General features: G+C 35.9%; 4 protein-coding genes across 11 annotated transcripts in view; 1 reads left to right on the forward strand and 3 right to left on the reverse strand.

Annotated features, from left to right (window-relative positions):
- LPCAT (lysophosphatidylcholine acyltransferase) overlaps positions 1–2,606 on the forward strand; it is a 12,885-nt gene extending 10,279 nt beyond the window's left edge. For all 5 annotated transcript variants that reach the window (XM_012379040.2, XM_012379041.2, XM_067357653.1 and 2 more), the window contains 4 exons: positions 646–790; positions 921–1,019; positions 1,115–1,265; positions 1,344–2,606. In XM_012379040.2, coding sequence (XP_012234463.1) covers positions 646–790; positions 921–1,019; positions 1,115–1,265; positions 1,344–1,429 — 481 coding nt within the window. In that variant the 3' untranslated portion in view covers positions 1,430–2,606. The remainder of the gene's footprint in view (positions 1–645; positions 791–920; positions 1,020–1,114; positions 1,266–1,343) is intronic.
- ssp6 (short spindle 6) lies at positions 2,173–6,626 on the reverse strand. Of its 3 annotated transcripts, none has more exons than XM_012379038.2 (5): positions 6,330–6,626; positions 5,860–5,970; positions 5,444–5,674; positions 4,442–4,699; positions 2,173–4,190 (listed from the first exon to the last, which is right to left on the reverse strand). In XM_012379038.2, the coding sequence occupies exons 1-5, from the start codon at positions 6,432–6,434 to the stop codon at positions 2,982–2,984; spliced, it is 1,914 nt and encodes a 637-aa protein (XP_012234461.2). In that variant the 5' UTR covers positions 6,435–6,626; the 3' UTR covers positions 2,173–2,981. The 3 variants fall into 3 exon arrangements, with proteins under 3 accessions (XP_012234461.2, XP_012234460.2, XP_012234462.2); XM_012379037.2 differs by having other exon boundaries at positions 4,439–4,699; positions 6,330–6,624; XM_012379039.2 differs by lacking the exon at positions 6,330–6,626 and adding an exon at positions 6,170–6,319 and having other exon boundaries at positions 4,439–4,699.
- On the reverse strand, positions 6,460–8,041 carry LOC105679031 (uncharacterized). Its single transcript, XM_012378803.2, has 3 exons — positions 7,900–8,041; positions 7,622–7,835; positions 6,460–7,524 (listed from the first exon to the last, which is right to left on the reverse strand). Exons 1-3 carry the CDS (start codon positions 8,011–8,013, stop codon positions 6,977–6,979), a joined length of 876 nt encoding a protein of 291 aa, XP_012234226.2. The 5' UTR covers positions 8,014–8,041; the 3' UTR covers positions 6,460–6,976.
- Positions 8,042–8,602: 561 nt separating this feature from the next.
- Positions 8,603–10,364, reverse strand: LOC105679032 (uncharacterized). 2 transcript variants are annotated; one of them, XM_067357657.1, is made up of 2 exons: positions 9,117–10,364; positions 8,603–8,998 (listed from the first exon to the last, which is right to left on the reverse strand). In XM_067357657.1, exons 1-2 carry the CDS (start codon positions 9,951–9,953, stop codon positions 8,612–8,614), a joined length of 1,224 nt encoding a protein of 407 aa, XP_067213758.1. In that variant the 5' UTR covers positions 9,954–10,364; the 3' UTR covers positions 8,603–8,611. The 2 variants fall into 2 exon arrangements, with proteins under 2 accessions (XP_067213758.1, XP_067213757.1); XM_067357656.1 differs by having other exon boundaries at positions 8,603–9,016.
- Between the last annotated feature and the right edge of the window lie 36 nt (positions 10,365–10,400).

A 10,400-nucleotide genomic window follows, 5' to 3' on the forward strand; every position in this document is an offset into this window, starting at 1 on the left:
GCAGAAAACGCTCTGTTCTCATTAATAAATAAAGTGTAGATAGTAGAAAAAATAAAAATAAATGTGGATACGTTAAAATCTATTATTATATTAAAATTTAACGTAAGATCTTGCAATGATTTTTATAACAACTGCAACAGTCCATAATTACTTAAAGAAATAAATTCCACTGAAAAATACTGATATGTTTACCGTAATTTTTAATTGTTTAATGTAACATAAGTGGAATAAATGTATTTTTTAAATTAAATTTACAATTTTTTATGCCAAAAGTTTGTAAGAATTACATTTTGTGTCACTTGCATGTTTTCTCAACAATCTTGAGCTTTAAGTAACATTAACGTATTTCTATAAGATGTTCCACATTAGCTTCTTAGAAAACTTTCACATATCCTGTATTGGCGTTTTAGAAATCTGGCTGTTTTGGTATTATACAAAGCCAAACAACTTCCAATAAAGTTTGTTTAGAAATATAACAACATAATAGCAGTATTTAATTGTGATTGGAATTGATTATTGTTGTATGCTGTTAAAAAATTATATCATTATATAATATGTGGATTGAATTTTTTCATTTAATGTCTATCTGGGTACATAATCAATTAATTAGGATTGAAATAATTCACTGTGATTCATTTGCTGTAGTTTGGTGGCATCAAAAACGGAAGAAGAGCTCGTTCAGAAAAAAACGAATAATTTTGGAGAGGTAAATCTACAGGAATTTGCTCAGATTCTTAGACTGGATGAAAAGGATCCAACCACTCAACAACTGTTTCGCATTCATGACAAGGTTCATACATATATAAAATAACTGGAATAACATTGAAATAAGATTAAGAATAAATAAAAATTTATTGGAAGTATAAGAAAAATGATCACGTACAGGCCATTATATAGAAGAATATTATTCCATTTTACAGCTCGGACATGGAAAAATCGATCTTGAGGAATATATCTTTACTGTATTGGCGACGGCAAACGCGTCTTCGGAATTAGACAAGGTCGAGATTGCGTTTGACGTGAGTGTAGACTGAATATAACTTTACTATATATGTATAAATGTATAATACATATCTATTAACTTTTATTTTTACACGATTATATTGTGTCATAGGTATGCGGTTCGAAGACAATGACATGTTTGACAATGACACAGTCGGAACTCAGGAAAGCCTTGAGATTATCATTACATATACAGCCGGAGGAATCTGACAGAATCTTTCAACAAGCTAGAAACGATGCAAATGACCATACAGTGAATTTTGGTAAAAATTGATTTTCTCTCGAAAATAATTTTAGTGGAATAAGAATCCTTTTTTTCCAAACCGATTTATTTCTTGCAGATGACGTTTTGACGCAACTTTTGAAACGGACGGAATATGCGCATTTGTTTGCCGCGAATAGCGAAAGTTCGAAAAAGGCTATTTGAAAGTGTCTTTTGGAGCCTGATGTTCCTTCTGGAGAACCTCGAGGCAGGCCTTTTCATAATCCCATTTGCTCCACCCCCGTATGAGAAACGTATCCAGGATGCTTTGAGGATCTTAAAGTAAAATTATTTTATCATCTATGAAAGTTGCAGCCGCACGTATGCAACAATTAGGCAACTAGTTCCTGTTTTTCCTATAATCTTGTAAATTAGTAGAAGTCAAGGACTTAGCAATAGGAATTTAGAATTCTATGACATTCGAGGATTCTAAGTAATTATAGATTTGATAATTCAGAAATATTTAGTTACGAAGATCCCAGAGTTCAAGGATATAAAAATCCAAAGAAATGCGATTATGGGACTTAAAGATTCAAGGATTCTACGATCTAAGGGTTGAAAGTGCCGGAACTTAAGGATTGAAAAATTCTATTTAATAGTCTGGAAATTTGAGAGTTTAAGGCCTGAAATATAACGACCATTTTAGTATCTATATTTGAAAATAAAATTTGAAGTGAAAGTTAAAAGTCTTAGAATATAAAAATTCGAGAATTCTACGGTTTATTTGCAATTACAAAGAACTAACCGACGTTAAAATCTAAAGAGAAAGAAACAAATTTTGCAGTTTTTTTTCTATATAATGCATATAAATGAAATTATGCGGTCACAAAGTTTCAAGCTCGAAAAGATTCAAGTATTCATGACCTGGACATACATTTAAAGGAAAAGAGGCAGATAAAATGGCGTAATTTATTTTTCGAACTGATAGTTTATGCCGCGGATTAGATACACATGTACAAATATGCAATCAGGCACTCATATACATATACACAAAGTTGTTACATGTTGCACATGGTGAACCGGTACGTAGGCACGAATATACATACACAATACGTAGAAGGATACGGCAAATAAATCGATCGAGTATACCGTTTATTATGCGCGCGCGCAAGTACATTTATGTACGTATGTATGTATATAGGAAGAGGATGTATGAGTGCAATTAAAGAAAGCATCTACTTTGTAATATCTGTATATGAACACGAAATGGCCAAATGTCAAGTGTATTGTTAGTGGTCATTCTGAGTTAAAAATGGATATGTTGAGTTATTTATAGAATGTTTTATTATAAATCAATATGTTGAAAATAACAGTATTTATTGAATTAAAATTTGAATTTTGAGTGCGTTGAAATATTACCGAAATTGATAACCTAATCGAAGAAATCAATTACATTTTGTTACATGTGAAAGCGAGTAATAATATATTTCAAATATAATCCCGCAAATCTTTTTATAGCGGAAAGTACAATTTGTCCAAGAGATGGCATGCTAAACATTCATAACTTTTTTTGGATCTAAAGATACGAAAATTTCAAAATGTAAGAATGAGCGGAAGTAGTTTACGCATACAAATCAAGAATCCACGACGTATTCGAGATATATTATCGCAAATATATTTCTATTTCTTTCTCCTTTTTGATATAACCGAATAAAAAACAAATACGGCATTTTATCTTAATGCTTTATTAGCACATAGCTCGATGTATTTGATAATATTACAATCGCGTGACTTCAGAGTTATTGATAGCCCGTAGTTTGCCATCGGAATGACTAGACCGTCGATGTCTGACTTGTGCGTGAGTTGACGGGATGTATCCCGTTGCATCGTCCGAACGTTTATGTTTGTCCAACTGAACAAATCGCGAGGCGGATACGCCACCGCCATCAAGGCATTCGCAGCTCAGACTAGCCTGATCCAGATCGCTCTGATACAGCCCCGGCGGGATCAGTAGGCTTTCCGTCGACTTGGTTGACGGCTGAAAGTGTCGGCTGACTGTTGAGCTCGTCGTTGTTGAGTATGCGGTGGTGCCGCTAGTCTTTCGCTGTATGATGCCGATCGGCGTCTTTGATCTACCACTAACGGCGACGCTGACACTGCCACTGCTATTGCCGTGCGACCCTTTGCCGGGACGTTCCGCACTGTGGGTCTTGATAGTCGCGGTGTCCAGGTATCCGTAACCAAAGCCATAGCCTCCAAAAGCCTTGGTGGTCAGATTATCCCAGGATTTAGGCTTTGCGTATTGAAGGCACGGCGGTGGTCGCTGGTGCACACTTGGGTCCCAGTATAGGGTATCGGTGCTAAGGCTGGTGGAGCAAGAAGCGACACTGTCGGCTGTCGTCGAAACGTCGCTGCTGGTAATTGAATGAAGACTATGGCCGGATGTGCGGGGACAATTATAAGCATTTGACTGCTGTTGTTGTTGCTGCTGGTCTCGTTGTCCTTGAATATGGTGATGCTGTTGCTGCTGATGAAGAGTCTGTTCGTTACGAACGCGCCGTTGTTTTTCGCGTCGTCGACGACTGGGCACGCAGTTTGGATCGCAACAAGGACTGGCGAGATCGTAAGCATCTAGACTACCGCTGTCTGACGGTTCTCGGCGACGATTTGCGCTGGAGATGCAAGCGACACAGAGACTGTTTTGAGATGTTGGATGTAATGATGATCCTTCATTAGTAACGGTCGATTGCTGCTGTTGCGGCTGATTGCCGACGATTGTAGATTGCTTGTGAGACTTGCTTTTTGCAGGTGTACCAGTCATACCATTCGCTTGATGATAACTATGACGCGAGGAGATTGCGGTTACCGTGGAGTCGCTTGACATTTTAGACAGGAAGTGATGATGGTCGCTGCGAGACCGAGGTGGTCCGACAGTTACAAGACAAGCGGCACTGCGTGGAATGAGACAGGGTCGTCCATCAGCAAACTGAAAAATATATTAAATTTATTTATAATTATTTTTTTAATAATTTATTATATACTATTATCTAAATAGTATTTATTTATAGTTTAGATTATTTGAATCGAGTACAGAAGTAATTATATAATTTCTTATAGAAATTATAACTGTGGAATTAAGTACAAAAATGATGACGTTGCAAAATTCAGAAACTACTAAATATTTTACTAAATTGATTTTCTGATTTTTATTATCAAAATGTAAACAGCGGCTACCACGTTATAAAGTAAAAGATGTTCGCTAGAGGTTGCTGGTCGACAGCATTGAATTGTAGAGGAATTGAAGCTAGAAGACGGCGACGGTTGATTGGGGTTAGTGCTGGTGATATTGTTAGGCGTTCTTTTTCGCGCTGGCAGTGAATGGGTCTTCCATCGTCCCATCAGAATGGATCGTTCTCTCTCACATAATCTTTCTAGTTCGCCCAGGCGAGACTGAAGAGCGCGTTGTATCTCGATGTAACGCATGTGCAATTCCACCTGAAATCATATATATTTTATCATCTACACGTTATATTAGATTTACAAATTAAAAAGCCTTATATTGAGTTTAATTAAAACTTTAAGATTATTATTGCATATTACGATCAACATATGTAGAATGTCCCAAATCCATCTTATCACCCATTAATGGTAGATTTCTAAAGTCATTTGAAAACAAAAATTTTAATAACAAAATGTTGTGGCTGCAATAATTTTTAAATGGGATTTTAAATGGGAAGTGTTTAAAGTTAACTAATTAGATTGTCAAAAATTCGCGTGCTTAAAAACATTGCACATTAAAGGTACACTCAGGTATACATTACTTTAATTATCAATATTAATATAATTTATGCATTGTTGTTGAAATGATTTTTAAAATTTATTTTTTTATATGCGGTTAATAATTTTAATAAATATAATAATAATAATTTTAAAATTTTTTGAAAAATTAAGAGGAAGAGACATTGGAATGCGATACCCATCGAACTTTGAAAGCTTTTGCATGAAGCGAATTCAGGCACTTTTAATGTACAATATGCCTATGCGCGTGAAATTTTGATAATTTGATTTGATCAACTTTAAACACTTTCTATTTTAAAACTACTGCAGCCTCGAAATTATATTTTGATATAAAGCTTTTTGTTTCCAAATGACTCAGCTTTTGTTCCAAAAATGACCTCAAGAATTTGTCATTAATAAGTGATACGGTAAGTCTGAAACACTGTATAAGAATTTATTTACTTTTCTCACGCAGTCTTCAAATGATACGACCATTCGCATTCTGGTATCACAGTTCTGAATAAAGTTCACCAGGGTCTTGTGATCAGCTCTGTCCATTTCATGGCCGTTTATAGAGAGTATTATATCACCCTCTCGCATACCAGCTTTGAATGCTGGTCCATCGTATTCTACATAATCCACATATGTTACCATTTCTATCTCCTGTTCCCTTTTGTAATGTATTCCATAGCTCTGTCAAGTCAATCAATAGATCAAATTACTGTTGATTACTAAAGCATAAAATTGTTAATAATAATATTTATTTGCTTATTAAAACTCTTAAATTTTAGCAGGTATAAGAATGAACGGTAACAGATTCTGGGAGAAATCAAGAGTAAAATATTTATTATATGATGCAATAATATGTACGCAAGCACCTGTAATGTGAAACCGTACGTGCCATTCTTCTTCTCAACGATAATCGTACGACGGCGCCTGTCCTCGTCAGCACGTGTAGCTCTATCGGATTTAGTTCTCTCAAGAATAGCCTAAGAAAAAAATTGAGCTTATTGGTAGAACTTTAATGCATTTAGATCTATTTTTATGTTACAATGCACTTAATAACCAAAAATATAGAAAATAACGTAAAATAAAATTATAAAAATGTTGCTACACAATTAATAATCTATAAACAAACTTCCCACAAACTTTTTGACAAAAATAGCAATTTATAGACAAAAAAATTACAATTATTGAAAAACCGAAGACAACAATTCGATCGGTCGACGATGCGTCTCACTGTGATTAACAATGTCTTTAGTTTTTTTTCGGTTTTCAATCGGGAAGAATGATAGCGAAGCATGGGTGAGAGCAGACAGAAGCAATTCAGGATCACACGATTAATTACACATTCAACGACGCCGCTCCATTCCTCCTCGTCGCTGTTGTCGACACCGGTTGTCCGTCGTTGCACCGTGCCGGCGTTATTTGTATTCTGCGGTGAGCTGTTCATGGTTGGGGTGTGAAAACTTCCGTAATGAACATTCGAGTCGTTGTCGTCGCCGGAGTGCCATCAACACCTCGGCCAGGCGTTTCTCCCGAGGTGTCGGCAAGGGGTTAACGCGCGTCCCGACGCCGCACGACGTCCCGACAACAGCGGCACATCTCTGTCACAGAAGCGTCTAAGCCTGACTGTCTCTCTCTTACGTTGTTCATCGCGCGCAGACGCGACAATATCGGCCTAGCACCCTGCAATAGGATAAGGGGTTGGCGGGGATGAAAATGGCAGTGGCGGCGGCGGCGGCGGCGGCCGTAACATGACCGTCGTCTGGGTCTTTCACCCTTCTTTCCGTTACATCCCCCGAACATGAGACATCTTCACCGCGGCGCTCTTTTTACTGTTAGTAATGTTGCTTAGGAATAAACCAAGATCTGCCGAATACGCAGGGTATCGCGCAGATAAGAATTAAAACGCTAGGACAAACACAGGATCAATTAACGAATATTTTGGTTCCTTTAGATCTATTAATTTTTAGAAGCATTTAGAACATTCTCTTATTCATGTTGGGTACTTGATATTTGTTCGGGTGCAACTACAAATTCTCTCTTTCTTAAAATGCAGCCACATTTTCCGGCTGTTTCCTTGCTGCTGAGTACAGTATTTTGTGTACTACGACAGCACGGTGAACACTTATCCTTTTTAACATCTTCCAGCCATTCTTTTCGTCGATGTTTATGAGAGACAACAGGACAGCGGATTCTTGCGGCTTCTCCACTGCCGTTGCCAGTCTTCTTAAGCAGGCATGCGCATTCTATCCGTTCTTTATCTGAAGCGGAAGTGAATCTTTCGCATTGAAACGCCGGACCATCGTCGGTGCCCTTGAACAGGTAAGGTTTCCTGTTGTGAGGAATTTGAAATTGCGTGATGATCTTTCTGCCAAAACACGAGGCGCGGATGAAGACTGTGGCTTCGCCCACGCATTGTCCTGTTGCTGTAGTAATTTTAATAACGTTCTTAATTGTCTTGTAGGTCTTGCCGATATTGAAGAATTGCCGACTCAGCAGCGAGTTTATGAGATCGCGAGTTTGAATCTGGTGAGTACCTGTTTCGAAAAATAATTATGTAAAATTCTGCGATGTTGATCATCTAGAAATTTAATAACAATGTGTCAGAGAAAAAAATAATCAAAGTTAAAGGACCGATCAACATCACGTCCGGCAAAACTGCTGGCGGCAGTTCCTTGTAGACAGACATTTTTACGGGGAAATTACACAACGGTTTTTGCAGAATATCATTTGGAAGGGCAAACAGACAGGATTTCCCTTTTTTAAAAATTTGGGGTTCACTGCCATTACAGGCGCAAGTTTTCGTTGTCGTTTCTTGATATATATGAAGAGGAGGCAAGTCTAATATCTATGATAATTATAATAATGTTAGCAAATTAAGAAATCAATTGGAAACAAGTATAAAGATTTACTTGAAACGAGACGCATGTTCTAGCCGGTAATATTTCCTCATGAATCGCCCGTATTGTGGGAATATTGATTTTGTCAATTAAAAATTCCATCAAAAATAGTTGTCCTTTTTCCATTAGTTTTTATTATATAGTTTAATTAAGTTGTTAAAAAGAGTTAATATATTTAAGATATTTATTACTTTAACAATTTTTATTTTATTTTTACTTATTTCGTTTACTAATTTGTAAAGCTAATACTTTTTATCTTTAATTGTATATCATACTCCAGCAATTTTAATTTAATATTATTTGTTATCCACTCTACTCAATTTAGATTGCTATCAGTGATAAAGAATTTTATGGTTAGGTTTTAGGTTGACAATTATATAAGATTTTATCGATTGCAACGCTCTTATTATACAGGAGGATTCATTTATAGGTATCTAATCTTGCATTTATTTTAGCTGTGCCAGAAGCTTATGAAAGTATCATTTCTATCTAATGTTTGTTTTACTATACTTATTAATGCAGGGCTTAGTATAAAAAATTCAATTGTCTTTAAACAAACATAACAATGATTCTCATTCATATTGACATTAAACACATTTTTATTAACAGTTATTTTGGAATATCCAAAATTGAGAAGATCGAGAAAAGTATTACGCTGCAAAATATAAATCTATTTATATTAATTAGAATTATTTTTAATTGATGACAACTTAATTTTTAATTTTCAGTGAGAGCGATTCGTTTTTTTCTTTTTTTTCGTTTTAATTTCTTTCAGTGGTTTCTCTTCAATGTCCGTTTGCATATCTCTGGTCTCGTATCTGACTGGAGGTCGTTTTTCAGGTCCTTTTGGGGTCTTCATCTCCAGTTGTATGTCAGACTTGTCGCCGACACCAACCAGACCTTTCTTGCCGATTCTCAGAACAAAAATGTCGTGATCTAATTCAGTCGAATCGTCTGGTTTTGTTGCGGTGGAATCTGCAGCAACCGTTACAGTAGGTTTCTTATCGCCAACGCCATCACCGTTGTCAAAAAGACCAGATACCTTGAGAATTACTGGCTTGCCGCAAGGCTGAGATGAGTCACGACTAGGCTGGATGAGATTTTTGGATGACTGAAAATCAGATCTGAACTTGAATGCCCAGAATCGAGAAATTTTATTTCTTTTTCGAACACATATTCTATTCTTTAATTATTTATTTTCTTTAATTATTTTATTTCTGCTTTCTTACCTTTTTATTGTCTTCTTTGTTTCTAATTTTCTTATTGTTTTTATCAATAGCTAATGGTCGATTACACGGCTTACAAAGATACTTCTCTGGTACACATATGGAACAATTAATTGGACTCTGAATGTGATCACTGGAATCCTCGAAGAAATCAATAGTATGGGAATCCACTTTGCAACACTTGTACAAGAATATTTGATCACTTTCTTTGGTACCAAAAACAAATGTTGAGGAATCTCCCATCATCGGCGGTGTATCTAATTCTGTGATGATCGTCTGACCAAAACTGGATATTCTTACAAAAATATCAAGGTTACCCGATAGATTTCCATTGTGAATCAATGGCACTCGACCATCGAATACTTTAGATGTCATGACACCTTTTTTCCAACACTGTAACATCTCCATTCTTAAAGCTGCGTACTGTTTAGTCAAATCCAGCTCGCCAATTCCCACCAAAACATCTGGCTTGATGCCATTCGGCATTTGCTTCTTCACGGTAATGTTCAGAATCATTGGCACGGTGCGATCCATCACCGCAGTATAATCGACAGAGAACAACACCGATTTCCCGGTATTGAATATTTGAATATCATCGGCGATACTTGCCTCCAGTTGATCCGTTGCAGTCACCATTAGATCATCATCATTTACGAAATCGAGGAATCCAAAATAGATTGTTGTAGGTACAAAAAACATCTGATTTAGTTTGGTCAAACGGTTGCTTGATACTTGTTTTATGAAAAATTCCAACAAAAATAGATAGTACTCTTTGCAGTCATTCGAAGGGATTTGTTCGCGGTTGCCGTACAATGGCGGCTTGATATGATTAGCTAGCATGATTTTCTATTTGGTAATAAATATATTTTTACATAACCACTTATTAAGCTTGATAAATGATAGTTTATTGAGTAACTACGATTTGACAGATATGACTAATAATTTTTGCGTTAGGCGTTAATTAGTCATGCAGTCTAGAAAATTCGATGATGTAATAGGACGATGTTACATAAAAATATACTGAAGATTAATTTTCACTATCGAAATAATAAAAACATGATCGGCGAAAAATTTTCGAAATGAGAGGTTGACAGTTGCACTTATCTAATGATCTGACGTATCATGCGTAGTGTAACCGTTTATCAATTTATTTATCAAATTTCAAGTCTATCTATTTCTATTAAATAATCGATAGGAAAATTAATTAAAAAAAATATATTAATTGCAATACATAGGCCTCTCTATTTAATGGTTTATTACTGCGTAGATAGAATAATACATAAAGTA

The sequence above is a fragment of the Linepithema humile genome, chromosome 6 (genome assembly GCF_040581485.1).
Source record: "Linepithema humile isolate Giens D197 chromosome 6, Lhum_UNIL_v1.0, whole genome shotgun sequence".
Lineage (NCBI taxonomy): Eukaryota > Metazoa > Arthropoda > Insecta > Hymenoptera > Formicidae > Linepithema > Linepithema humile.